The sequence below is a fragment of the Engystomops pustulosus genome, chromosome 8, assembly GCF_040894005.1.
Source record: "Engystomops pustulosus chromosome 8, aEngPut4.maternal, whole genome shotgun sequence".
NCBI lineage: Eukaryota > Metazoa > Chordata > Amphibia > Anura > Leptodactylidae > Engystomops > Engystomops pustulosus.
The window spans coordinates 122,998,115-123,026,075 of NC_092418.1; the positions used below are offsets into that span (position 1 = coordinate 122,998,115).

The 27,961-nt window shown below is 48.4% G+C and overlaps 1 protein-coding gene across 2 annotated transcripts in view; it reads left to right on the forward strand.

Annotated features, from left to right (window-relative positions):
- ACVR1 (activin A receptor type 1) overlaps positions 1-27,961 on the forward strand; it is a 60,477-nt gene that overhangs the window by 31,561 nt on the left and 955 nt on the right. Inside the window, exons 2-9 of one of the 2 annotated variants that reach the window (XM_072122463.1) lie at positions 11,344-11,419; positions 13,482-13,739; positions 14,409-14,623; positions 17,038-17,137; positions 19,399-19,545; positions 20,706-20,981; positions 23,457-23,654; positions 27,395-27,525. In XM_072122463.1, coding sequence (XP_071978564.1) covers positions 11,344-11,419; positions 13,482-13,739; positions 14,409-14,623; positions 17,038-17,137; positions 19,399-19,545; positions 20,706-20,981; positions 23,457-23,654; positions 27,395-27,525 — 1,401 coding nt within the window. Of the gene's footprint in view, positions 1-11,343; positions 11,420-13,481; positions 13,746-14,408; positions 14,624-17,037; positions 17,138-19,398; positions 19,546-20,705; positions 20,982-23,456; positions 23,655-27,394; positions 27,526-27,961 lie in introns of both variants that reach the window. The other variant, XM_072122462.1, reaches the window with a different exon arrangement.

A 27,961-nucleotide genomic window follows, 5' to 3' on the forward strand; every position in this document is an offset into this window, starting at 1 on the left:
GCCATAAGACAATGCTGCAACGGAGGCGGAGTCATCCTGCTGGATCCATGTTTCCGTAATGGCAAGCATGTCAAAAGACTTAGAAAGAAAGAGGTCATGAACTGATTCTAGTTTATTACACACAGAGCGGGCGTTCCATAGGGCACATTTAAAAGGGGTTACGGGTGGAGAAGGAGAAGAGGGGATACACTGAATCTTTATAAGGTTAGCAGGGTTTCTGTGTGAAGTGTTAAAATAAGCAGAAGGTGGGCCTGGGTTAGGAGAGACGTCCCCTGCAGCGAGCAGAGGGGGGGCCTGGGTTAGGAGAGATGTCCCCTGCAGCAAGCAGAAGGAGAGAGAAAAGAGACAAAAGATGCTGCAGAGTTTTATAAGAAGTTATTTCTTGCTTCACGGCAGAAGATTGTGATAAGTTAGTCTGGTTACATAACGTATAGAGTGTGTGAGTGGTAAAGAAAGGTGAGTGAAGAAGGGAGGCATTGATATGGATAGTTGGTACTGGTGGAATAGATGGACGGTAGGCAAGTAAAACAACCATGGCAAACAGGGAGAAAATGGAAAACATTTTGAGACAAACATAATTGTTCATTTTTCTCTGCCTTCTTACCTGTCTCCTGCCCTGTCAAACTGCAGTTTCATACTTCTCAGAATATTATTATACTTAGCAGAATATTATGCTAAGCAAACAAAGAATGCAAGCAACCTGGAATGCAAGCATCCTATACTATCCCTAAATTTATACCCAGAGAAGACAAGAGACCAGGCCCTCATTTAGCTCATAAAACAATTAATCTAGGAGACTTAACACATGTGGATCAAGTTCTGAACAGAGAAAAACAAACTCATTGAGGGGCAGAGATGAACATTAAATCAGGTAGGACAGAAAAGGGTCAAATGTTACAGAAAGAAACAAGACACATGCAATACGAGGGCAATTAACAGATATATACCATTGCAGAGAGTGAGACTGGATTTAAAGACACAGTAGATGGGTGAAAAATGATTCAGCAATCAGAGATATATACCATTGCAGAGAGTGAGACTGGATTTAAAGACACAGTAGATGGGTGAAAAATGATTCAGCAATCAGAGATATATACCATTGCAGAGAGTGAGACTGGATTTAAAGACACAGTAGATGGGTGAAAAATGATTCAGCAATCAGAGATATATACCATTGCAGAGAGTGAGACTGGATTTAAAGACACAGTAGATGGGTGAAAAATGATTCAGCAATCAGAGATATATACCTGTGGAAGAGAGGAGAGTTTGATGTTATATCCATTCAATGTCAAACTGCAGTTTCATACTTCTCAGAATATTATTATACTTAGCAGAATATTATGCTAAGCAAACAAAGAATGCAAGCAACCTGTTTATCTTAATAGATGGCTTCAAAGCAGCCAAACACATGGAAAAAAGTAAAAAACTGATGCTTAAAAACTGACCAAAAGTGCCATGTGTGGCATCACCCTTAGGCTAGATGCTCAAGACGGGGCAAATACTCAGATGCGAAAAAAATAACGGATGGCTTTAGTGTTTAATGGCGAGACACATCTGGTTCTCATGGATCCTCATGAACTATAGTCTGTGAGTGATCCATAAATAATATTTCTAGCGCCATTCATATTCCGTAGCGATTTACAAACAATACTCAGACTAGGATATGCTCTAATCTTTCTGTTGCGTTTTTGGGCACAAGTTCCTGACTTTAGAATTGGATGTTTTCTACTTTGTACTTGATGAAACAAATGAACCCGGGATTCTAAGCCTGGATTTCACCTTTCACCCCTCTGGCTCCGCACGGTAACCTGATGCCATTGCGGCAAAAACTCTATAAAAGAAGAGTGATTGAAAATATTTTATAAATAATAAAAGGTATAAAGTGCAGGACTCCATGTGTAGCTGTCAGGCCGCTCGGAGCCGCTCAGCGCGGAGCCGGTTATTGCAGTAGACAGAAGCGTTTTGTGGACTATCGTTATTTGCACATTAAAATGATTAAGGTTTATTTTTGCCTCGGTGAATTACAGCCGAGCCCGGGGAAGATGGAGTCCGTCTGCAGACATCACTTAGAGCTTTCTTGGCAGGGATTCAGAGATCTGAGCCATTGGGTATACGCCTAGAATAGCAGAGCTGCAAGGAAAAATTGATTTGTATTTTCTTGTTAGGTTTTTTTATTGCACTATAGAATGAAAGCAGAAATGCTGAGCTCATGGCTTTATGATCCTTTCTAGTTACTTGTCTATTTATTCATCTTTTTTATTTATTTTAGTTGATTGTCAGGATTTATCGCTTTGTTGCTGTTTCTTTTCTCCATTCGGCGATTTGCACTTTACCAGTTTAGTTACTATGTATCTTTCTATATTGTAGCTGCTGTTTTTTCTTTATTCTGTGATTGTTCTTCACCAGTTTAGCTATTCTGTATCTTTCTATATTGTAGCTGCTGTTTTTTCTCTATTCTGTGATTGTTCTTCACCAGTTTTGTTATTCTGTATCTTTCTATATTGTAGCTGCTGTTTTTTCTCTATTCTGTGATTGTTCTTTACCAGTTTTGTTATTCTGTATCTTTATATATTGTAGCTGCTGTTTTTTCTCCATTCTGTGATTGTTCTTTACCAGTTTTGTTATTCTGTATCTTTATATATTGTAGCTGCTGTTTTTTCTCTATTCTGTGATTGTTCTTTACCAGTTTTGCTATTCTGTATCTTTTATATATTGTAGCTGCTGTTTTTTCTCCATTCTGTGATTGTTCTTTACCAGTTTTGCTATTCTGTATCTTTCTATATTGTAGCTGCTGTTTTTTCTTTATTTCTGTGATTGTTCTTCACCAGTTTTGCTATTCTGTATCTTTTATATATTGTAGCTGCTGTTTTTGCATTTTTAAGCTCCTAGTGATTTCCCTTTTAATTCTTTTTGATTGTCGGTATACATAATTTATTAGCAGCCAAAGTATCTGTGTCTGGATCCTTCCCAGACTACTTATCTGGCCCAGTCGTCCTGGGGATGACAGCGCAGCTGTAAATGATGATCAATCCAGACCGTATCTGTTTCGCGCACACAGAGGAGGCAGCCATTTTATTGTCGGCAGGATTGAATGACCTCATTAGACGCAGGTTGGGAGTGGTGCATGAGGCTGCATGGCTACAGCTCTGGGACGGGGCCAATCCATGATGGATGTAGTCCAGGCCCTTCTCTTCTCCCGCTTGGACCACTGCAATGTTCTGACTCTCTAACACTCCCTCCTCGCTTCTCACAGTCTCTCCACTGGTTACACATTGTACAACTTATTCGGTTTAAAACGTTTAACCATGAACTTCAAAGCCGTCCTCAACCTGTTTCCTCCATCTGAGATACTGCCCCACACGTAATCTCCGCTCCTCACAGGACCTTCATGACCATCCGCTCTTCTCACAACCATCACCAGGACTTCTCCCGTGCTTCCCCCAAACTCTGGAACTTTCTACCAAAATGTGTCAGGCTGTTCCCTACCTTCCAAACCTTCACACGTAACATGACAACGGATCTACAAGACGCCATAACTGCTCTGCTCCCTCACCTCGTGTCCCCATGGTGCTCCGTAAATAACATTGGCTCTGGTGGTTTTGGTGTAGCCACTTTTGGGCTTATTAAAATGACTTAGCCCCAAGACTATTGAGCTTGGACAGAATAAGATGAGGTTCACCTTTGGTTACCTAAAGTCATGTTGGGTCAAGTTGTGTGACCAACAACGTTTCATTATTTGTGACTTGTTACCTCTGTGTTTCGCACCTGTTTTGGGCAGCGATCTCCCCCCGAGCCTAATGGCAGTTCATCACATTAAACGTGTAATTACAGATAAACTTTCTTGTCTAATAACTCGCTCGCGCACATTTCCATGTATGTTTCTCCGGCTCTGTTAATGTGTATTTATTTTGATTTATGTTGACTACCTTTAGCTTCGAAACCATGTAATTATTAACTCATTACATCCAACCAAGTCTACAGGCCCCGACACATCCGACTTGGATGTTCCCTGTATTTGCAGAGATGCCGCGAGGGTGAATGTTATGAAACGGTTTTGACGGCGTTTGACTAATGACCTCACTGGATGATGGGGCTCAGGACGGAGCAGGGGTCGGTGCGCGTCTCTCAGGGGTCTCTCGGGTCTTTTGTAGTGGAATTCAATAGAGAAAGCTGTAAACGACTTGATAAAAGTTGGTTATTCTGTTCTTCATCAGGAAAGAGGTGGTTGTGCATTCTACAATGTTGCAGTGAATAGTGGCTAATGATCGGGTGTGGAGATTCTTGGGTGTTATGTCATTTTAGGTGCCCATGAACCTGAAGCCTTTGGGGAAAAAAAATGGGCGCCTGCTCTATTCTGGTCAAATGTGCTAAACAGAGAGTCCGTAAAAATTAGACTCCTCCTGTGCAAGTGTCAATAGGATGGTATGTGGTCCATGAAGAAAAGGTGGCACTCGTATGTGATAAACTGATTTGGGAATAAGACTTTAGGCTTCATCCTTCATCCTTCTTCGCTATCTGTTGGTTTAATATACAATGCTCCGACAAATACATCTGCAAAACTCCGAGCAGGTTGTATTCCTGCCTGTGTGGCTCCGGTGGTCTTCATTGCTCAGGTTCTCATTGTTGTGTTGGAAGTGTCGCACCTCATGATGGATAAGCTCAGACCTTAGAGTTACACGGGCTTCCCGGCATTGTGTTCCGATCATTTGGTACCGCAGCACAATCCTTTTCATCAGCAATGCGTGTTTCATGGGCCTCCGACCTACTGGAGCCATGACAAATCCACCCTTTGCCAACAAGACCTCCCAAACCCCCCCCCCCCCCCCCCCCCTCCATACACACTTTGATTTCAAGGCTCACAGACCTGAAATTAGCCATAAATTAGCGAAATCTTGAGCAATGGTGGACGTCTCCTGGTAAATGGTTGTTGTCTTTGCATCAGAAAAGCCGGTGTATATCTGTACAGGCCAGTTTGGGAATAAAATATGGTAAATGTAAAGTCTCTTGTTGTGTTGAGGCTCAGTCCTCATGGTTTCCAGTTTAGTGTTTAACGTATAAGACAATAATTGTACATTTTCGTAGTTGATGTAAATAAACCCCAATAAGTTTCTATCTGCCGGCACTCGGTTATGGTCTCTCATTGCTTCAGTCTTGGCCTCCTATTCACATTGCGCATGGATGGACGTCCCTCATGCGGGCTGTGGGGATGGTATTTATGAAAGCCGGGACGCGTTGGGCACTTGTGTAACCGGAGAAGCCTGCAGGACAGCGCAGGAGAGAGGGATCCTTTATGTAGTGCAGACGAGGGATGTTATGTTTTGTCTATGGCGCATACTTCAGTACAGCCTGAGCCTTTGTCATCTTCTCTGGAAGTGCGGTCTGTCTGTGAGTGTTTGCGTCTGCTGCTCCAGAAAAGGGCCTCTTTGTAACGTGTGCCAAGCTCCCTTCAAAGCGAAACCACAAACAAACGCTTCATTTATTCGCTGTCTCCGTCCAGGTTAGCTGCTCCGTGAATGAGAAGGGCAGGATATGAACAACAAGAACATTCGGCAAATAATAATTCCGTGTTTGGCTTGACACCTCTTTGCTGTCATTGCCGTGGCCAATTTTATACTCCCAGCATGCACTTCTTCAGAACTTGGAGGCGAAGCTCCTGTGGCTACAATAAAATAACCATAAATTGAAGCCAAATTTACAGCAGAGACTTTCACATGACAGACCCAGTTGTGGTACCGTAGGGTCCATCATGTTCGGTCACAGGGAATAACATTGGAGGCGTCTCTGAGCTACATCTGATGTAGAAGCCACTGGTGGCCCCGTGAATGGCTCCTAATGTCTATAATCTTCACTGAGCTTTCACAATGAAAAATATGGAAAATAAAAGCCAAATCCTGGATACTGTGATATCAGCCGCTTCCTAGGCCAAAGCTCTGAAGGGTTTTTCTGCTTGGACCTGAAAGAAACCAGGCAGAGCACAGGCTTTTACTCTAGCTAGGCTTTTGGGCCTACCATGTGAAAAGTGGCTTTCTCCATGGCAACCAATCAGACTTCAGCTTTTATTTCCCCCGCTGTGTTGACAAGATGAAAGCTGAGCATTGATTGGTTGTGGTGGACTATGGACATCTTCATTGTATATGCTCAATATGGACACCACTTTTTTTTTTGTTATATTACAAATTTTGAGTTATTTTTGCGAATAACTAATGTGATGAGACAGAAGAGTCTCATCCTCTGTTTTCCTGATGTTGTCTCGTTTTTCTGGGCACAGATTCCTCGCGGTCGCCGCCGGCTCTTGGCGTTTTTTCGTGTGGTGTTTTTTGTAGCTCCATCGCTCAGCGTCTCGTGTGTTTTATTGAGCTCTTACTCAGATGAGTTTTCATGATTCACTTTGTGTAGGAGGCTTCTCGGCGATGTCATCGTTATTGGAGGATCTATAGGGGACGGATGTTGGCGCTCGGCTCGTCGTGTGTTTATATGAGATCGTTGCGAGGCAGACGAGGGAGTTATTGGAAATGTCTCGGGAGCAGAGGAGGGAGATGGCTGGAAATTACACAGACTGATGGGGAAAGCCTGGCGGGGGGGTCTTTGGGCAGCAGAGCTTGCAATTAGAAGACACAGCTGGTAAATTGGGAAAAGTTTGAAGATAGGGGTGAGACTTTATGTCATGAATTTAATATTAGAAGTCTCACCCCCCGAAAATAGTGACATTTTTTTGAAGTATAGACATCAAGAAGACAGAATTCTATGGACCCTTTAGACTGGTGTCACATCCTCCGCCATAATTACATCTGTTTTGGAAAAATTGGTGAAATTGTTATGGACAATAATATTTCCCAGCAGGATTTGCTTCCAGGGATTCCCAATGAGGCTGAGCATTTCTAGGAAGGTTTCCTATTCAGAAGCCTGGAAAGCTTCAGTTTCTTAGTCCCTTTTCCATTTGCTTCCTTTATTGACTCTTTGGGTTTGTGATATCAATCACTTTCAGGAGGAATGGAGTTTTATAGGAAATCTACCAGAAAAATCCTTCATATTAAACCAGGGACATTACTCACAGATCCAGGCACCGGGACTGTGGTATCTTCTTATATCTGTTATCCATTGTCTCCTTCCTTCTAACATCAACTTTTAACATTATTGTTAATGAGTCTGGAGGCTTCTGGGGGTGTTACCAGAGATCCTCCTTGCTGCAGCTTCACAGGCTGCTACACTTTCACCCTCTGCTCCCTCAGCACTTCACCCCTCCTTCTGCGTAATCTCACTGCTACAGAGGAATTTTTAGCACACAGTGGGAGGATTAAAGGGAACCTACCACCCCGATTCTGCCTATAAAGGTAGAAGGGGTGGTAGGTGGATGAATGGGACGTGAGGATAGCCCTTTTTGGGCTAATCCTCACGTCCCGGCTATCTTTATATAAAGTTTATTGCGGGCATATGCAAATTTATTTATGCGGCTACTGGGGCGTGGAGTAGCCGGACATGAGGCTACTAGTCGCGGCTACTCCACGCCCCAGTAGCCACATTACTCCGCCTACCATTTAATCTTCAGCGCGCAGCTCTTCATAGCTGCGCGCCCTCGTCTGAGTCCCCTGCGTTCTGCGCATGCGCAGAACCCCGGCCTTTGGCTGCGCAGCCGCGGCTCCGGGGCCGGAGCTACTGCGCATGCGCAGTAGGCCGCAGATGCCGGGGGACACGGACGGGGGACAGGGACGCGGAGTAATGTGGCTACTGGGGCGTGCAGTAGCCGCGACTAGTAGCCTCATGTCCGGCTACTCCACGCCCCAGTAGCCGCATAAATAAATTTGCATATGCCCGCAATAAACTTTATAAAAAGATAGCCGGGACGTGAGGATTAGCCCAAAAAGGGCTATCCTCACGTCCCATTCATCCACCTACCACCCCTTCTACCTTTATAGGTAGAATCGGGGTGGTAGGTTCCCTTTAAGTGCTCCTGTACAGTGTAACAGCCGGGGTAGCTATAGCATGGGGGAGCTCTGGTAACATCCCAAAAGCCCTTCATGCTCATTAGCATGATTGTAAAAGTTGGTTTTATAAGAAATAAGAAGGGCCCGGATCTATGAGTAATGACCCTGGTTTATCATGATGGATTCTGACGATAGATTTCCAAAGTAGAGGGGGGGATACAATAGATTCCCCCCAAGAGGTTACACATCCCATTGATTTCCATGTCCTTTATTTCTTCTGGCGTTTCATTTGCTGAGTACAGGAGATCGGACCCAGCACTGGAACAGCTTGCGCTCAGCACATATCCGGACCCCGTCTAATGACTTTTACAAAGTAACAAACCCACTTTACAAGAATTAGGAGTAAAGCTGAGGACCAAACCCTTAAGGTGGAGCCCCCCCCTCCCTCCTGCTTTGGGGAAGAGTCACATATGTAGTGAAAAATCACAATCAATACCACCATGAATTTCTAATGAAGAAAAATGTTTTGATTTGGATTCAGGGAATGTATAAACAAAAAGTAAAAACAACTGATCCTTCTTGTGGATTTATCCATTACTAAGCCTGACTCCACTGGTTAATCACTGTTCATCTAACTCTCTTGGTGAACTTCTCACTGTCTTTCCAGCAAGATGGAGCTGAGCAAAGATTTTGAGTGAAAGGTTTGAAGAAGAATGAAAAAAGCCAAAATCGGTTTAGAAAGCGGCACTTTCCTTTTATCAGGAATTTTCCAGAGTTTCCGGCACAGTCTGCTGATCACTTGTGATATTGATTTATGAAAAGTTGGTGACGTCTTGTGTTCTCTGAGTGCAGCCCAGTAGGTGTCGGGGGCGACTGGAAACGTTCCTGATCTGTGTCTGAGCTTTCGTGCTCTTCTCTACTATTATTCCGAATTCCTCAGCTATTACATTAATGCTTATTCAGTTTCAAAGAATTTTGGCCCACGTTCCAGGTCCTGAGATGTGACGGCCGGGCTCCGGCTTTTTCCAGCTTCCATGGGTTACACTAACATTAGACCTCATACGGGGTGTAATATCCTCCGAGACTGCGGGGAAATACGGGGAGTAATATCCTCCGAGACTGCGGGGAAATACGGGGAGTAATATCCTCCGAGACTGCGGGGAAATACGGGGAGTAATATCCGGGGAGTAATATCCTCCGAGACTGCGGGGAAATACGGGGAGTAACATCCTCCGAGACTGCGGGGAAATACGGGGAGTAATATCCTCCGAGACTGCGGGGAAATACGGGGAGTAATATCCTCCGAGACTGCGGGGAAATACGGGGAGTAATATCCTCCGAGACTGCGGGGAAATACGGGGAGTAATATCCTCCGAGACTGCGGGGAAATACGGGGAGTAACATCCTCCGAGACTGCGGGGAAATACGGGGAGTAATATCCTCCGAGACTGCGGGGAAATACGGGGAGTAATATCCTCCGAGACTGCGGGGAAATACGGGGAGTAATATCCGGGGAGTAATATCCTCCGAGACTGCGGGGAAATACGGGGAGTAATATCCTCCGAGACTGCGGGGAAATACGGGGAGTAATATCCTCCGAGACTGCGGGGAAATACGGGGAGTAATATCCTCCGAGACTGCGGGGAAATACGGGGAGTAATATCCTCCGAGACTGCGGGGAAATACGGGGTGTAATATCCTCCGAGACTGCGGGGAAATACGGGGAGTAATATCCTCCGAGACTGCGGGGAAATACGGGGAGTAATATCCTCCGAGACTGCGGGGAAATACGGGGAGTAATATCCTCCGAGACTGCGGGGAAATACGGGGAGTAATATCCTCCGAGACTGCGGGGAAATACGGGGAGTAATATCCTCCGAGACTGCGGGGAAATACGGGGAGTAATATCCTCCGAGACTGCGGGGAAATACGGGGTGTAATATCCTCCGAGACTGCGGGGAAATACGGGGAGTAATATCCTCCGAGACTGCGGGGAAATACGGGGAGTAATATCCTCCGAGACTGCGGGGAAATACGGGGAGTAATATCCTCCGAGACTGCGGGGAAATACGGGGAGTAATATCCTCCGAGACTGCGGGGAAATACGGGGAGTAATATCCTCCGAGACTGCGGGGAAATAGGGGGAGTAATATCCTCCGAGACTGCGGGGAAATACGGGGAGTAATATCCTCCGAGACTGCGGGGAAATACGGGGAGTAATATCCTCCGAGACTGCGGGGAAATACGGGGAGTAATATCCTCCGAGACTGCGGGGAAATACGGGGAGTAATATCCTCCGAGACTGCGGGGAAATACGGGGTGTAATATCCTCCGAGACTGCGGGGAAATACGGGGAGTAATATCCTCCGAGACTGCGGGGAAATACGGGGAGTAATATCCTCCGAGACTGCGGGGAAATACGGGGAGTAATATCCTCCGAGACTGCGGGGAAATACGGGGAGTAATATCCTCCGAGACTGCGGGGAAATACGGGGAGTAATATCCTCCGAGACTGCGGGGAAATACGGGGTGTAATATCCTCCGAGACTGCGGGGAAATACGGGGAGTAATATCCTCCGAGACTGCGGGGAAATACGGGGAGTAATATCCTCCGAGACTGCGGGGAAATACGGGGAGTAATATCCTCCGAGACTGCGGGGAAATACGGGGAGTAATAACCTCCGAGACTGCGGGGAAATACGGGGTGTAATATCCTCCGAGACTGCGGGGAAATACGGGGTGTAATATCCTCCGAGACTGCAAGGAAATACGGGGAGTAATATCCTCCGAGACTGCGGGGAAATACGGGGAGTAATATCCTCCGAGACTGCGGGGAAATACGGGGTGTAATATCCTCCGAGACTGCGGGGAAATACGGGGAGTAATATCCTCCGAGACTGCGGGGAAATACGGGGAGTAATATCCTCCGAGACTGCGGGGAAATACGGGGAGTAATATCCTCCGAGACTGCGGGGAAATACGGGGAGTAATATCCTCCGAGACTGCGGGGAAATACGGGGTGTAATATCCTCCGAGACTGCGGGGAAATACGGGGAGTAATATCCTCCGAGACTGCGGGGAAATACGGGGAGTAATATCCTCCGAGACTGCGGGGAAATACAACACAATTACTTTCTAACATTGTATAAAGAGTCGCAGAATCCGTACAAATGGACCAGTTGATGGAGACATTGTAGCATGGGAAACAATAGGGAGCGCGTTGTATAGAAGAATTTAGCAATTTGTTCCTTTTTTTCCTTATGGAGAGAAGTGGCTTTTGTAAGTCTAGAAGCTGCAAATTATTCCTCATTATGTCTGCAAAAATGAAGGCGCCTGAATGTGAGGTTTTGTCTTTTTGTCTGCTGCAGCTGTAACGTCTGCTCGCACCGCTCCTTACATGTGTTACTGTTGTTTTCTCTAGGGCTGTACAATGGTGGATGGTGGTGTCATTATTCCTATACTCATAATGGTCGCCTTTTCATCTCCGAGCATGGAAGGTGAGTAGTACAACTGCTTTTAACCTTTTCTTTTCCTCATCACAATTGCATTTTATAGAACTTTACGGATGGATTCACATCGCCAGTGACACGCTGACCGTAACGTCTGGTTTTCATGGCTGGGATTGGCGCATCATGGACTGACTGCACGGCCAGGGGCGGAGCTTTGCGTCATCTTGATACATGGAGTCCCTGCTTCCCATGATATGTAGCAGAGCCGATGCTGTAATCATTAGTGCCGCTTCTGTGTTGTATTGATACGTGGAGTTCCCACTTCCCTGAGATGGCACTAATGATTACAGTGCCGGCTCTGCTGCATATCAGGGAAGCAGGATCTCCGTGCATCATGTATCCATATGACACCGCGTTCCGTCCCCGATCGTGTGGTCAGTCCATGGTGCAGCATGTAGCCCTTTGAATCCATATGATTGCACTCTGAGTGTTTTTTTATTTTAGTACCGAATTTTCTTATTAGGTTCTACCATCAGGTGGATGGTGCCAGGTTATCATTTCCATCCCAAGACCTGACAAAATAAATTGGGGACCTACACAGATTGTCCCAGAATGGAAGTAAATTTTTCAGATTCAGTGGAGAGACCTATAAGAGGATGCAGAGAATTGGAATTGGTGGAATCTGTATTCATTAGTATGCGGCGAGCTCCTTGGCTCCCTCTAGTGGCCTTTATAGGAAGCCAGAATGTTGTGTCTATGAAGGATCTTTGCGCTTCTTCTATGAGTGGGTGACTTTGCTGCACAAGTTGTGGTGGAGACGAATGTCCATGGGGGAATGTGGCAAATACTTGTGGGTACAGCTGGAGCCCATGACCTGTCCGCATGTGGTGCAGGTGCTCCGCTCGCTAATGACACCTTGTAGGCAGTCGGGATCCTGCGTAATAATGGATGATACATAATTCATTTGTGGCCTCAGAAACCAGTCTGAACATCTGAGAAGCTCTCACACCCTTGTTATACGACAGCTCAGTGCCACCCCCTGAGACATGTCTGCAGCTCATAAAACCCGCGCATCTGAGAGCGTTTAGTCTCTTACGGACTCCCCTGCAGACAGATGATGGCTCCGGGGGAAACGCTCGGCCTCTTCTCCCTGCGTCGCATATTTCACATTCCAGTTGTAAAGGTTTTAATGGCGGCACAAGACGGGCGGATAATCCGGTGTTTTCATAAATAAGGATTGATAATAAGGAGAGGAATCTGCAGGGTGAGATCTGCCGCCGCCCTCCCCTCGGGCGGGTTACGCTCGGATCGCACTGTTGTGTCTGCTGCTGCCGCACAATATGAGGGGCTTTCAAACAAACGAAAATACTTTGTGATTTGTAGTTTTTTTTTCCATGTAAAGTACAAAATAAAGACAGACAGAAGGTAAATGGCAGAATCTGTGAATAGAATTACAAGTTTTATCGAATAATCTACAATATATGAATGTAATGTAATCTAAATATCTTGGCGAGTATTTTAGATGAACATAAAGACATAATAGTGCAAAATATTACATTTATTATAACATATAATAATATTTACATTAAAGGAAATCTCCCATCAGACTCCATCCTGATAAACTGGGACATTACTCTTAGATCCAGGCACCGGGACAGTGGGGTCTTCTTTATATGTGTTATCTATGGCCTCCTTCCTTCTGCTTCCTACTGTTAAAATTATGCAAATGAGCCAGAAGGGTTCTGGGGATGTTACCAGAGCCGCTTTGTGCGGTAGCTTCATAGGCTTACACTGTCTCGCCTTTGTTTTCTCCCTCTGCACAGTGTAACAGCTGATGAAGCGATAGCACAGAGGGGCTCTGGTAACGCTCACTATAGCCTTTCAGGCTCATTGGTATTATTTTGAAAGTTGATGTTAGAAGGAAGGAGGTCATCAATAACAGATATAAGAAGATCCCACAGTCCCGGTGCCTGGATCCAGGAGTAATGTCCCTGGTTTATCAGGATGGATTTTGATGGGATATTTCGGATCTGTTTCGTGCGTCCTGATAAGAAGACGCCATCTGCCGGACTCTATACGTGGATGATAACACTTTGCTCTCTGCCCACAGATGAGGAGGTGAAAGTGACTTCGGGCCACTATAAATGTGTGTGTGAGGGGATCTCGTGCGGCAGCGGCGACCACTGTTACGGGCAGCAATGCTTCGCCTCCCTGAGTATAAACGACGGTCACCTGGTGTATCAGAAGGGCTGCTTCCAGGTGTACGAGCAAGGCCGCATGACCTGCAAGACCCCCCCATCCCCCGACCAGGCCGTGGAGTGCTGCCAGAGCGACCTCTGCAACATGAACATCACCGCCTACCTGCCAAGTAAAGGTTATCTCCTCTCTGCTATATGGGTTTTCTGTATTAAAGGGGTTGTCCTAAGTCATCACCAGACAAGCGATGGGGGTCCAATAATTAAGACTGCCCATTGGCTTGTGTATTGGGGTCCTTTGCCCTCACCCCCATATTTTAAAATGATTATTAATAAGTGAGGTTGCATATGCATCCAGTTATCCAGGCAAATTGATACATTGTATAGTGGCCATGCTTGGAATTGCAGCTCAACCCCATTCACTTTAAAGCTCCTTGTGTGTGTTGTTAGTAGCAGCAGGACTGTGAGTCTTACTGACTCCTCCCCCGCGCTCACATTCCCTGCAGTGGCCTCTATTTGGGATATGGAGTATTACACGGAACCATTGATTGATTGCTTTGGTCTGTGTAGCAGTTCAGTATTACAGTGACTTGGATTTTTAGGACCACGGATTTTCTTTCTGTAGAATTGGCTTTTGCTCGCGGAACCAAAGTCATTAAATGTTTAATTTCACCATAAAAGCCGTAGTCACAGCAGATTAGTGGATAATTGCGCCAATGTATTGGAGGTGACCGCGCGCTCGGTCAAGGACTCTGCTTCTCCGTAGAGATGTGCCACATGAGAAGATTTTGGCTTCATCATGAACCTTCACTCAATATTCACTTTATTTTTCTGTAACGCAGGGAAGCCGTACGGCGAGGGCTTACACTACAGCGTGGAGACCCTGGCGATATTCGTCCTGGCGCCGGTGATTGTACTGATCATTCTCTCTGTTGTGGCCCTTCTGGTGTTCCGAAAAATTCAGCAACGGCACATGGAGCGCCTGAGTACCCGGGACGCGGAGTACGGGACTATAGACGGGCTCATTGCATCCAACGTGGGGGACAGCACTCTGGCCGTAAGGGTCTCCTCATATTCCTGACTTATTACTGTAGGGTAAACGCTTTGTAAGAGCTCACGCAACTTCTGCCCCTGCAACCTCCCGGTGGGCTGTAGTCACAGGTACACCCCCCTCTCCGCCCCCCTTCCCCCCTACCCTGGTGGCCAGCAGTCACAGGTATACCCCCCTCTCCGCCCCCCCCCCCCTCTTCCCGGGTGGCCAGCAGTCACGGGTATATCCCCCTTCCTGGTGGCCAGCAGTCACAGGTATATCCCCCTTCCTGGTGGCCAGCAGTCACAGGTATATCCCCCTTCCTGGTGGCCAGCAGTCACAGGTATATCCCCCTTCCCGGTGGCCAGCAGTCACAGGTATATCCCCCTTCCCGGTGGCCAGCAGTCACAGGTATATCCCCCTTCCCGGTGGCCAGCAGTCACTGGTATATCCCCCTTCCCGGTGGCCAGCAGTCACAGGTATATCCCCCTTCCTGGTGGCCAGCAGGCACAGGCATATCCCCCTTCCTGGTGGCCAGCAGTCACAGGTATATCCCCCTTCCTGGTGGCCAGCAGTCACAGGTATACCCCCCTTCCTGGTGGCCAGCAGTCACAGGTATACCCCCCTTCCTGGTGGCCAGCAGTCACAGGTATATTCCCCTTCCTGGTGGCCAGCAGTCACAGGTATATCCCCCTTCCTGGTGGCCAGCAGTCACAGGTATATCCCCCTTCCTGGTGGCCAGCAGTCACAGGTATATCCCCCTTCCCGGTGGCCAGCAGTCACAGGTATATCCCCCTTCCCGGTGGCCAGCAGTCACAGGTATATCCCCCTTCCCGGTGGCCAGCAGTCACAGGTATATCCCCCTTTCCGGTGGCCAGCAGTCACAGGTATATCCCCCTTCCCGGTGGGCAGCAGGCACAGGTATATCCCCCTTCCCGGTGGCCAGCAGTCACAGGTATATTCCCCTTCCCGGTGGCCAGCAGGCACAGGTATATTCCCCTTCCCGGTGGCCAGCAGGCACAGGTATATTCCCCTTCCCGGTGGCCAGCAGGCACAGGTATATCCCCCTTCCCGGTGGCCAGCAGGCACAGGTATATCCCCCTTCCCGGTGGCCAGCAGGCACAGGTATATCCCCCTTCCCGGTGGGCATCAGGCACAGGTATATCCCCCTTCCCGGTGGGCAGCAGGCACAGGTATATCCCCCTTCCCGGTGGGCATCAGGCACAGGTATATCCCCCTTCCCGGTGGGCAGCAGGCACAGGTATATCCCCCTTCCCGGTGGGCAGCAGGCACAGGTATATCCCCCTTCCCGGTGGGCAGCAGGCACAGGTATATCCCCCTTCCCGGTGGGCAGCAGGCACAGGTATATCCCCCTTCCCGGTGGGCAGCAGGCACAGGTATATCCCCCTTCCCGGTGGGCAGCAGGCACAGGTATATCCCCCTTCCCGGTGGGCAGCAGGCACAGGTATATCCCCCTTCCCGGTGGGCAGCAGGCACAGGTATATCCCCCTTCCCGGTGGGCAGCAGGCACAGGTATATCCCCCTTCCCGGTGGGCAGCAGGCACAGGTATATTCCCCTTCCCGGTGGCCAGCAGTCACAGGTATATTCCCCTTCCCGGTGGCCAGCAGGCACAGGTATATTCCCCTTCCCGGTGGCCAGCAGGCACAGGTATATCCCCCTTCCCGGTGGCCAGCAGGCACAGGCATATCCCCCTTCCCGGTGGCCAGCAGGCACAGGTATATCCCCCTTCCCGGTGGCCAGCAGGCACAGGTATATTCCCCTTCCCGGTGGCCAGCAGGCACAGGTATATTCCCCTTCCCGGTGGCCAGCAGGCACAGGTATATCCCCCTTCCCGGTGGCCAGCAGGCACAGGCATATCCCCCTTCCCGGTGGCCAGCAGGCACAGGTATATCCCCCTTCCCGGTGGCCAGCAGGCACAGGTATATCCCCCTTCCCGGTGGCCAGCAGGCACAGGTATATCCCCCTTCCCGGTGGCCAGCAGGCACAGGTATATCCCCCTTCCCGGTGGCCAGCAGGCACAGGTATATCCCCCTTCCCGGTGGGCAGCAGTCACGGGGTAGAACTTTTTGGTATCAGCGGTGATGTGTCGCTGCTTATCGGAGAGGGATCTGGCTGTTGGACTCACTAGAATAGTTTAAAAAAATCCTCCTTCTATAGTCATTACGTGTCTGTGTGCGACATGTGGGGTCACCTCTAAATGTAAAGGATTTTGTATATGATAATTTTTTTTTCCAAAAACATCCAAAGATTTGTTACTATTTTGTATTCCCTTTATTTTCCGTGTTTCCATGTAATGTGCTGCCACCTAGTGGTGAACGGGAATAACTTCTATATTTCGTGTTCTCGGCTGGTTGAGTCTGATGAGGTCTGTAGATCTGGGTCGCGTTTATGATGCGTCTTTCCTCCTTACGATTTCCAGGATCTGCTGGATCACTCGTGTACGTCCGGCAGCGGCTCGGGGCTTCCCTTCCTGGTGCAGAGGACTGTGGCGCGACAGATCACCCTGGCCGAGTGTGTGGGTAAGTAGCTGTATGTATTTGTCTCCTTATGGTTTAGTATTTCCCAGGTATAAGTCTTCTATTCTGTCCTAGATTTTCGTACTATATTTGGCTTTTGGAAGGGTCAATTGCATTGGAATATGTATCCGCACATATTTTTCGGAATTTCTTGCCAGTAGGTGGCGCTATTTGATGTGTTACCTACAATAACGCACCATGGAGATGGTTTCCATTTCAGGGCAGGTTAACTCTAAAGTGAAGTATTAACAGGAAAACTTTCCCTTCGTTTGGATTTCTGCAGCGACTCCTATGAATTCGTGACGCAGGTCCTAGTTTTAAGCAGATAAATTTAGCCTGTGGAAGGGGCTTTTATCTGCCCGAACAAGCGCTGACACAAAAGCTGCATTATATTCCGCGTGAAGGACGCGCTGAGCAGCCAAGTCGTGTAACAAAGCGCTGGCAGGGTCCGGGCCTCTCTCTACCTGCAAGGATTTTCCTATTGTGTAAAAGCTCCGACGTTTTAATGAGTCGGTTTATAAAATTCTTGGCAGTCGGGTTCAGGGTTTACTGACACGGAGCGATAATGTAAGGCGTATTAGCATTCAGCGCCTGCAGGGAAATGGGGCAGCGCCAGGAGGTTCGGGTTACAGCGCCGCAGCCCCATTAGTGCTCATCAGGTTGTTCATATTTGGCTGAGGTTTTTCTTTCCGGTCCCTGCGGATCATAGTGTGGGGGGGGGGGGGTCACTTACTTTGCAAAAAGGGAGATTCTAACCCCGATCCTCTACCTATGGGGCTATAAAGTACACCCAGAATCACACATGAGGGTAACTACATCATATGAGGCAGGACGACAGCTAGGAGGGTGATTGCATATGAGATTAGCAAAGCTTCCCGATCCCACCCACTGGGTTATATAGACCTACCCTGAAAGTCACCAGTGCCCCATGCTTAACCCTTTCCTCCTAAACGGGAAAGAAGGATCAGGCATATCGGAGTTTAACTTGCCCCGTCACATGCCCCCTTCAGAAAGGACATTTATAAAAGTCACAACATATTGACCAACATGAGAGGGCTGTATCTCCTGATCCCTGGCACCTAGAAACACAATTCTGGTGTCATATTAAATAGGAATCTCCTCTTTTAATATTTTAATATGGAGGATCCTTTCAAGTTAAAGTGTCGCATTTCGTGAAAAACGAAGTAAAAATGTTTTGATATGTAAAGTGTTTAAAGAAGCGCAAAGCAGAACTGCGTTAATTGTCCCGGACCCCTAGTCACGAATGGGATAAAGGAAATCTCCCATCACAATCCATCCTGATAAACCCGGGACATTACTCATAGATCCAGGCACCGGGACTGTGGGATCTTCTTATATGTGTTATCCATGGTCACATGGTCTAAAATCATCTTTTATAATTATGCTAACAAGCCAGAAGGGCTCTAGGAGGTGTTACCAGAGACCCTCAATGCTTTAGCTTCAAAGGCTATTACACTGTGTGAGATTACATCGGACAGAGGGAAATGAAGTGCTGAGGGGGTGACAGTGTAACAGCCTGTGAAGCTGCAGCATGGAAGGCTCTGGAAGCCCCTCTAGACTCATTAGCATAATTATAAACTTTGATTTTAGAAGGCAGGAGGCCACGGATAACAAATATAAGAAGATCCAACAGTCCCGGTGCCTGGATCTGTGAGTAATGCCCCTGGATTATCAGGATGGATCCTGAGGGGAGATTGTATTTAAGGTAAACACCTGCTTTCAGTTGAACTTGTCAAAGGGGGATGTGTAGAAGTTAAAAAAAAACCTATTTTCATACAAAAGCCGCTCCTCTCCTGCCGGTGGTGAGTATGTGGTACTGCACCCTGGTCTATAGCGGCTCCACAGCTGCTGCGGAAGAAAGCGGCCTTGTCTTCATCCTTCGGACAGGGCAGCTGTTCAGCATCACTGAGCACCCAGTATGTGTCGCCCTCTGTGGGTGCTGCAAAGCCTAGACCCAATCCTGGCCCCGGAGCAGCGGCTCATTAGCATAAAGATAAAAATAGAACCCGAATCTGCTAAAACTGCCAATCACTGGTAAACGGGAAAGTCTGGGAAGTTTGTGACAAGTTGTTGTAGTTCCGTGCGATGGATTGGGGGGGGGGGGGGGGGCTCCATTTAAGTTGCAACAATCGATATAAATATAAAACCTGGATCCATTCCAAATCTTTTTCTGTTTTATATTTAAAGATAGAAAATCGTTTCTAAAATATTTGGAGTTGATCTTCTGTGTCTTCTCCTTCCAGGTAAAGGTCGTTACGGAGAAGTTTGGCGCGGCCACTGGCAGGGGGAGAGCGTGGCGGTGAAGATCTTCTCCTCCCGGGATGAGAAGTCCTGGTTCCGGGAGACGGAGTTATACAACACGGTCCTGCTGAGACACGACAATATCCTCGGTGAGATCCCGGAGCGGCTGTGCACGGAGCGGGGGCTGCCCGGTTCTTGGCCGCCCTTGGGGTTGAGCGTTCAGCGAGGATTTAATTAGCAGAAGCGGCTCCTGGATTCTTCCCGGATGGTTATATCTGATGGGAATGTGCGGCAGCGACTTGTTGTAGTAACTGTGTAATAGCAACTACTGAAGATGGAAAATTACCAATATACACCCCCCCCGGGCCCCGGCGCTGTCCATCTGCTGCGCTGCTTGTTCAGTGATGTGCAGGGGCGCTGCCTTCTTCTTACATTTTAGGGCAGCACGGTGGCTCAGTGTTTAGCATTGGAGCCTGGCAGCACGGTGGCTCAGTGTTTAGCATTGGAGCCTGGCAGCACGGTGGCTCAGTGGTTAGCATTGGAGCCTTGCAGCACGGTGGCTCAGTGGTTAGCATTGGAGCCTTGCAGCACGGTGGCTCAGTGGTTAGCATTACAGCCTTGCAGCACGGTGGCTCAGTGGTTAGCATTACAGCCTGGCAGCACGGTGCCTCAGTGGTTAGCATTACAGCCTGGCAGCACGGTGCCTCAGTGGTTAGCATTGGAGCCTTGCAGCACGGTGGCTCAGTGGTTAGCATTGGAGCCTTGCAGCACGGTGGCTCAGTGGTTAGCATTACAGCCTGGCAGCACGGTGCCTCAGTGGTTAGCATTACAGCCTGGCAGCACGGTGCCTCAGTGGTTAGCATTGGAGCCTTGCAGCACGGTGCCTCAGTGGTTAGCATTGGAGCCTGGCAGCACGGTGGCTCAGTGGTTAGCATTGGAGCCTTGCAGCACGGTGGCTCAGTGGTTAGCATTGGAGCCTTGCAGCGTTGGGGTCCTGGGTTCAAGTCCCAGGGTCAACATCTTCAAAGATTTTGTATGTTCTCTCCATGTTTGCGTGGGTTTCCTCCGGGTCCTCCGGTTTCCTCCCACACTCCAAAACATACGGGTGGGTTGGTTAGATTGTGAGCCCCATGGGGACAGGGACTGATGTGACAAGTTCTGTGCAGCGCTGCAGTATCTGTGTGCGCTATATAATTAAAGAATTACGTTTTTTTTTTTTTCAGGAATGTAAGATTGTAGGGGAACTTTCACATGTTAGTGACCTGTAATAACACGTGTGTCTCCCCCATGGGCTGCTGTTCTCTTCCAGGTTTCATTGCCTCGGATATGACTTCCAGGAACTCCAGCACGCAGCTGTGGCTGATCACGCACTACCACGAGATGGGATCCCTCTACGATTACTTACAGGTCACCACATTGGACACTGTGACCTGTCTGAGGATCGTCCTATCCATCGCCAGCGGATTGGCACATCTACACGTGGAGATATTCGGGACGCAGGGGAAACCGGCCATCGCTCACCGCGACCTGAAGAGCAAGAACATCCTGGTGAAGAAGAATGGGCAGTGCTGCATCGCCGACCTTGGTAACGACCTCAGACTCTTCTTCTAATAGTGGGAGGGACAGGCTCAGAGGAATTCGACCATAAAAATGCATCATAACTCAGGGACATTACTTATAGATCCAGACACTGGGACTGCGGTAATTTTCTTCTATTTGTTGTCTATGGCCTCCTTCCTTTTAAAATCAACTTCAAAAATGATGCTAATGGTTCAGAATGGCTCTGGGAGGGTGTTACCAGAGCCCCTCTGTGCTGTAGCTTCACTGGCCTTTACACTGTACAAGAACACTCTTTCCCCCTCCCACTGTGTGATAAAGGGGATGGAGGAATGCTCTGAACAGTGTAACAGCCAGCGAAGCTGCAGCATGGGGGGGCTCTGATTTCGCCTCCAGAAGACATATTTGGATAACATTTGGTAAAGTTTTTTTTAGTTATTGGATGATTTGCTCCTCTCCTATGGCCCAGGTCACATCTCTGTTAGGTCTTCAGATATTATGAACCAAAACCCGGAGTGCCTGGACACGGAGCCGGGGCGCGTCTTCCCATTACACCTGAACCTGTGCTGTGTCTCACACTCCTGGATTTGTCTTAAAATAACTGAAGACCCAACAGAGACGTGACCGGGGCCTCGCGCTGCGTCCGGGATCCCAGGTTTTCTCTACGTTATCTATTTGTAATATAAGAAGTGTCCAGCAGGTGGCGCTGCGAGCGTTACACATGGAGGAGCCTGATAGGTCGGGTATAGATGTCTGGGATCTGTCATGTAGGATTAGACGGCTATTTCCACCCTCTCCTAAAACATAAAGGAACAGAAGTGCTGCACCCGGCGCACAAGTTACTCCTCCTAGGAACGTGCGAACAGCGTCCAGAATCGTCATTTCACCGGAAATACAAGTAGATCGCAGCTCCCCAAATAACGTTTGGCATTTTTTGCATTTATGTGACATTTATTCTTCTCCCGGTCCGGTGGAGTTTTCTTCCTGCTGCTCCGTTCATTATCTATGGCGCCGGGGGCGGGTCCCTGTACAGTCTCATAGACGGTGACCGGAGGGACTGCGCATCTGCAGAATACGGGGATTGGGGGCCGCTGTGATCTCCATACCAGCAGCCGGACCCTCGCTATTCCTCATGATGGCCGGACCCTCACTAATCCTCATGATAGCCGGACCCTCGCTAATCCTCATGATAGCCGGACCCTCACTAATCGACCTCACGGTAGCCGGACCCTCGCTAACCAACCTCACGGTAGCCGGACCCTCGCTAATCCTCATGATAGCCGGACCCTCGCTAATCGACCTCACGATAGCCGGACCCTCGCTAATCGACGTCACGATAGCCGGACCCTCGCTAATCGACCTCACGGTAGCCGGACCCTCGCTAACCGACCTCACGATGGCCGGACCCTCGCTAATCGACCTCACGGTGGCCGGACCCTCGCTAATCGACCTCACGGTGGCCGGACCCTCGCTAATCGACCTCACGGTAGCCGGACCCTCGCTAACCGACCTCACGATGGCCGGACCCTCGCTAATCGACCTCACGATGGCCGGACCCTCGCTAATCGACCTCACGGTGGCCGGACCCTCGCTAACCGACCTCGCGGTGGCCGGACCCTCGCTAACCGACCTCGCGGTGGCCGGACCCTCGCTAACCGACCTCGCGGTGGCCGGACCCTCGCTAACCGACCTCGCGGTGGCCGGACCCTCGCTAACCGACCTCGCGGTGGCCGGACCCTCGCTAACCGACCTCGCGGTGGCCGGACCCTCGCTAACCGACCTGATGGCCCTTGCACTTGGCCTCAATAATAAATTCAGATTAAGGAAATGGTGATGAGGGGTCCGGTCAAAATTTGCGTTTAGCCGAATTTGGATTCAGGACCCAGACTCTGATCAGTGACAATGACGATGGAGCTAACAAGCTGCCATTGCTCCGTGCCGCCATTCTGGTGAGGGACGTCCTTCCCGGTGATGTCATCGGGGATGGATGATCCCCCCATAACGATGTTTCCCGCTGTGAGACCCCAGACCTGTCAGTGCCGCTGGTGACTTTACACCACAAAGGACCCAATAATATGAATGCTTCTCACTAATCTGTTTCGAGGCTGCAGAAATCTTGGGGTGTCACCCGGGTGCTGCCTGAATTTGGGGAGCGGTTGCTTGGTAACACGATCATGTGACCTGGGAGAGGTTGGGGCGATTTAGTGACATAATTTTCCAGCCTTCCATAATAAGGGAGGACGCACGGACGGTTTTGTGGACAAGCGTCTCAACAACGGATCACAGAGTGCAAAATGGACTGCGGATCCGTAGTTTGCGCCCCGCGGTCCGCACTGGTTTGGGTACATGGAGGCTAATACTCTAGATCTTATTTTGTAAATCACAGGTCAACCCCTTAACCCCCTTTTTAATCTGGGAAATGTAAGGCTCCCCAATAATCCTCGGCCCCCGATAACCTTATGGTGCCGTGCGCTGTCCGTAACGGCGATCTCTTCTCTTCCAGGGCTGGCGGTGATGCATTCCCAATCCACAAACCAGCTGGACGTGGGCAATAACCCGCGAGTAGGAACCAAGAGGTACATGGCGCCCGAAGTCCTGGACGAGACCATCCAAGTGGATTGTTTTGACTCCTACAAGAGGGTTGATATTTGGGCGTTCGGCCTGGTCCTCTGGGAAGTCGCCAGGCGCATGGTTAGCAACGGTAAGATGTTTGTGTGTTCACACGTTCTCGCCCCTCGCACATTCCCAGCCTCGGATCTATCGGCTATTTCCAACTTAGAAAATGTTCCTTGTGTTTTATTTGGGGCTGAACTATCGGCCAGTTCTGCGGATTGTGTTTCTGTTTTTGTTGTGTTTGTCTGGCTCCGGGGTCCTGCTGACCTGGACGAGGGGGGCACCAAGTTATAACAGACATAATATATATATATGTATAACATGTACTACTCAGCTCCTCCTGCTCTATAACATGCACCGTACAAGCCATGGAACGTGCATCTTCTTATAGGGGAGAATCACAACTTCTAAAGGGATGACCCTGTAGTAGCTACAACCCTCACTCCCATTCACTCTCGGTGGTGACACAAGGACCCAGCGGTAACTGCTCCACGTGCCAGGGGTCCTTGTACACAAACTATTAGTGGTCTTTCCCAGGTTCCTGTACAGTCTATGCAGATCCTGCTTTGCCATAATCATACCTGTAGATAGTAGGAAGCTTTATCTCATCTGCTCAGCTCCTCCTGCTCTATAACATACTGCCTGCAGATAGGACACTATGTACAATGTGCTCAGCTCCTCCTGCTCTATAACATGCTGCCTGCAGATAGGACACAATGTACAATCTGCTCAGCTCCTCCTGCTCTATAACATACTGCCTGCAGATAGGACACTATGTACAATGTGCTCAGTTCCTCCTGCTCTATAACATGCTGCCTGCAGATAGGACACTATGTACAATGTGCTCAGTTCCTCCTGCTCTATAACATGCTGCCTGCAGATAGGACACTATACACAATCTGCTCAGCTCCCTCTGCTCTATAACATGCTACCTGCAGATAGGACACTATGTACAATGTGCTCAGCTCCTCCTGCTCTATAACATGCTGCCTGCAGATAGGACACTATGTACAATCTGCTCAGCTCCTCCTGCTCTATAACATGCTGCCTGCAGATAGAACACTATGTACAATCTGCTCAGCTCCTCCTGCTCTATAACATGCTGTCTGCAGATAGGACACTATGTACAATGTGCTCAGCTCCTCCTGCTCTATAACATGCTGCCTGCAGATAGAACACTATGTACAATATGCTCAGCTCCTCCTGCTCTATAACATGCTGTCTGCAGATAGGACACTATGTACAATGTGCTCAGCTCCTCCTGCTCTATAACATGCTGCCTGCAGATAGGACACTATGTACAATGTGCTCAGCTCCTCCTGCTCTATAACATGCTACCTGCAGATAGGACACTATGTACAATCTGCTCAGCTCCCTCTGCTCTATAACATGCTACCTGCAGATAGGACACTATGTACAATCTGCTCAGCTCCTCCTGCTCTATAACATGCTGCCTGCAGATAGGACACTATGTACAATCTGCTCAGCTCCTCCTGCTCTATAACATGCTGCCTGCAGATAGAACACTATGTACAATCTGCTCAGCTCCTCCTGCTCTATAACATGCTGCCTGCAGATAGGACACTATGTACAATGTGCTCAGCTCCTCCTGCTCTATAACATGCTGCCTGCAGATAGGACACTATGTACAATCTGCTCAGCTCCTCCTGCTATACAACATACTGCCTGCAGATAGGACACTATGTACAATCTGCTCAGCTCCTCCTGCTCTATAACATGCTGCCTGCAGATAGGACACTATGTACAATGTGCTCAGCTCCTCCTGCTCTATAACATGCTGCCTGCAGATAGGACACTATGTACAATGTGCTCAGCTCCTCCTGCTCTATAACATGCTGCCTGCAGATAGGACACTATGTACAATGTGCTCAGCTCCTCCTGCTCTATAACATGCTGCCTGCAGATAGGACACTATGTACAATGTGCTCAGCTCCTCCTGCTCTATAACATGCTGCCTGCAGATAGGACACTATGTACAATCTGCTCAGCTCCTCCTGCTCTATAACATGCTGCCTGCAGATAGGACACTATGTACAATCTGCTCCGCTCCTCCTGCTCTATAACATGCTGCCTGCAGATAGGACACTATGTACAATGTGCTCAGCTCCTCCTGCTCTATAACATGCTGCCTGGGGCGATACAGATTGCATACTCAGTGTGACACGTTTGTCTTGGGGCACATGATGTGGATCTTGATAAAGGAAAACCCCCATAAAGATTTGTATCAAAAACTGAACTAAAAACGTGCACAAATCACTTCCAAAGACTAAATGAACGATAAATAATTACTACCCAGAGACTATATATATATTCTCACACACAAGGTTTCTCATATAACTTTATCTATACACACATGAGATCACTATGATGTATACGGTATATACACCTGTAAGTGTCTGAGAGCAGAACGGTTCTAGTTTCCTGCAGCAACCAATCGGAGCTCAGTTTTCCTTTCTGAATTCTAGCGGCTCATGACAAGCGTTCTGCTCTGACACGTCTGATACATCTCCCCCTGCAGAATAAGAATGGATACAGTTTAGATTTTGTTTCCATTTGGTGGGAAACCTTTGTACCGATCCTCCTTTATTCCACGTAAGAGCGGCGAGTAATGATCCCTCCAGGGCGATGGAAGCTGCGCGAACACAAACCGACCCCCGAGGATGAGGCCGGCCCCTGCCCCTGTGTATAGGAAATGGTTAATTGCAATGGAATCTGCAGCCGGGGGTCATACACATGTGAGGCACTTATACACATGGCGCCTCGCGTCTCCTGCCTCAGACCTCGTCCTGCAGGGATTGTAAGATATTTCTCTTTGAGTGACCCCAAATCCACAAAGTGTAACCCCCCCCCCCCCTTTGTCCCATCAGTGAGGTCCCTCCACTCACTGCCTCACGTTCTGCGTGTCCCTGGGAGGTCGCTGGATTACAGTTACCTGAAAATATTTGTACAATTTTAATATAATTTGTATCAAAACTAATACATTTCAATAGTATTAAAATAATTTTAGTGCCTCAGATTCTGCTTGTTGAGTTTCCTACAGAACCGAGTTTTAGGAAGTCGGAGAAGATATCGTACATATAGTGTAAACAGCCGGAAAGTTTCTATTATTACCCCCTTATTACCCCATATTCTATATGACCCTATATTATACCCCAAGTAATGGGACCCTGGTGAACTTTAAATCATAACCACGATTTGAGGTCATTTCTAATATTTTGTGTCCGGGAGGGGGGGGGGGGGCGATTGTGAACATTTTTGTCCAGCCTGTACAGTGTTTGTCTATGGAGCTGACTATGATCGTACATATAAACTCCTTGTGTATTTTTATACAGCTCTGAGCAGTGAGGATTAACCCTTTCGCTTTCAGCCTGATGTTTGAAAATACTGCATCCAGCATGCTACTGCCAGGGAGAGGGAAGAAGGGGTTAAAGATCACTGCTCGGAGCTGGGTAAATGGAGGGGAGTCCTGCCTTCAGCCGGTTAGTTGGGTCTGCCTGGACAACAGAGAAGTAACATTGTTACTAAGGGGCAGTTATCTGTTTCTTTACGGACTAAGCAGAATTAATTTCATAAATTAGTAAAAAATTTCTCAAAACTCCACAATTCTTAAGAATGAATTGGTTATCATGGAGGGGTCAGGCAGAAAGTAATGATTGTACCTCCATCTGCTAGAATCCGGCAGGACGCGGGGAGTCCCGAGTTCTGATGGTGGAGGTGACAGGTCCCCAATCAGAGCCTTTTTTTCGGTCCCTGTAACATTGTGTTCCCTGATTTATCCTCTAATGGGAAATGTCTCTTGCTCTCCAGGTATCGTTGAAGATTACAAACCTCCCTTCTATGACGTTGTACCGAATGATCCCAGTTTTGAGGATATGAAGAAAGTTGTCTGCGTGGATCAACAGCGACCAAACATTCCCAATAGATGGTTCTCAGACCCAGTAAGTGTTTATCTTTTGGGTTTTTTTGGGGCTTGTGATTTGGGAAGATTTACTGAACCGAGTGACTGCAGATGTCCTGACCTGCAGTAACCTGGTGTGACCACTACATGGAGAATCGGGCTGTTTGCTGTCCAGGACTGCCCCCACATAAACATAGATTCTCTTAAAGACAACCTGTCAGGGACCTAAACCAACTACGGGGTATAATCATTTATCTGGCTTGAGGTGCGTCCGCTGAGGCTCATCTGAAGATGTCGGCGCCTCCTCTCGCGTTGGTTCATTGAAGCCGGTGTAATACCCTTGTCTTATTGTGCATTGAACCAAGGGTGTACTACATCGGCTTCGCTTGCCGCGACACTCGGACACCAAGAGCTCCGGGATGAGAGGAGTGTAAATCTTTGCTGCCCACAGAGAAAATTCTTACAGGGCAATTTGC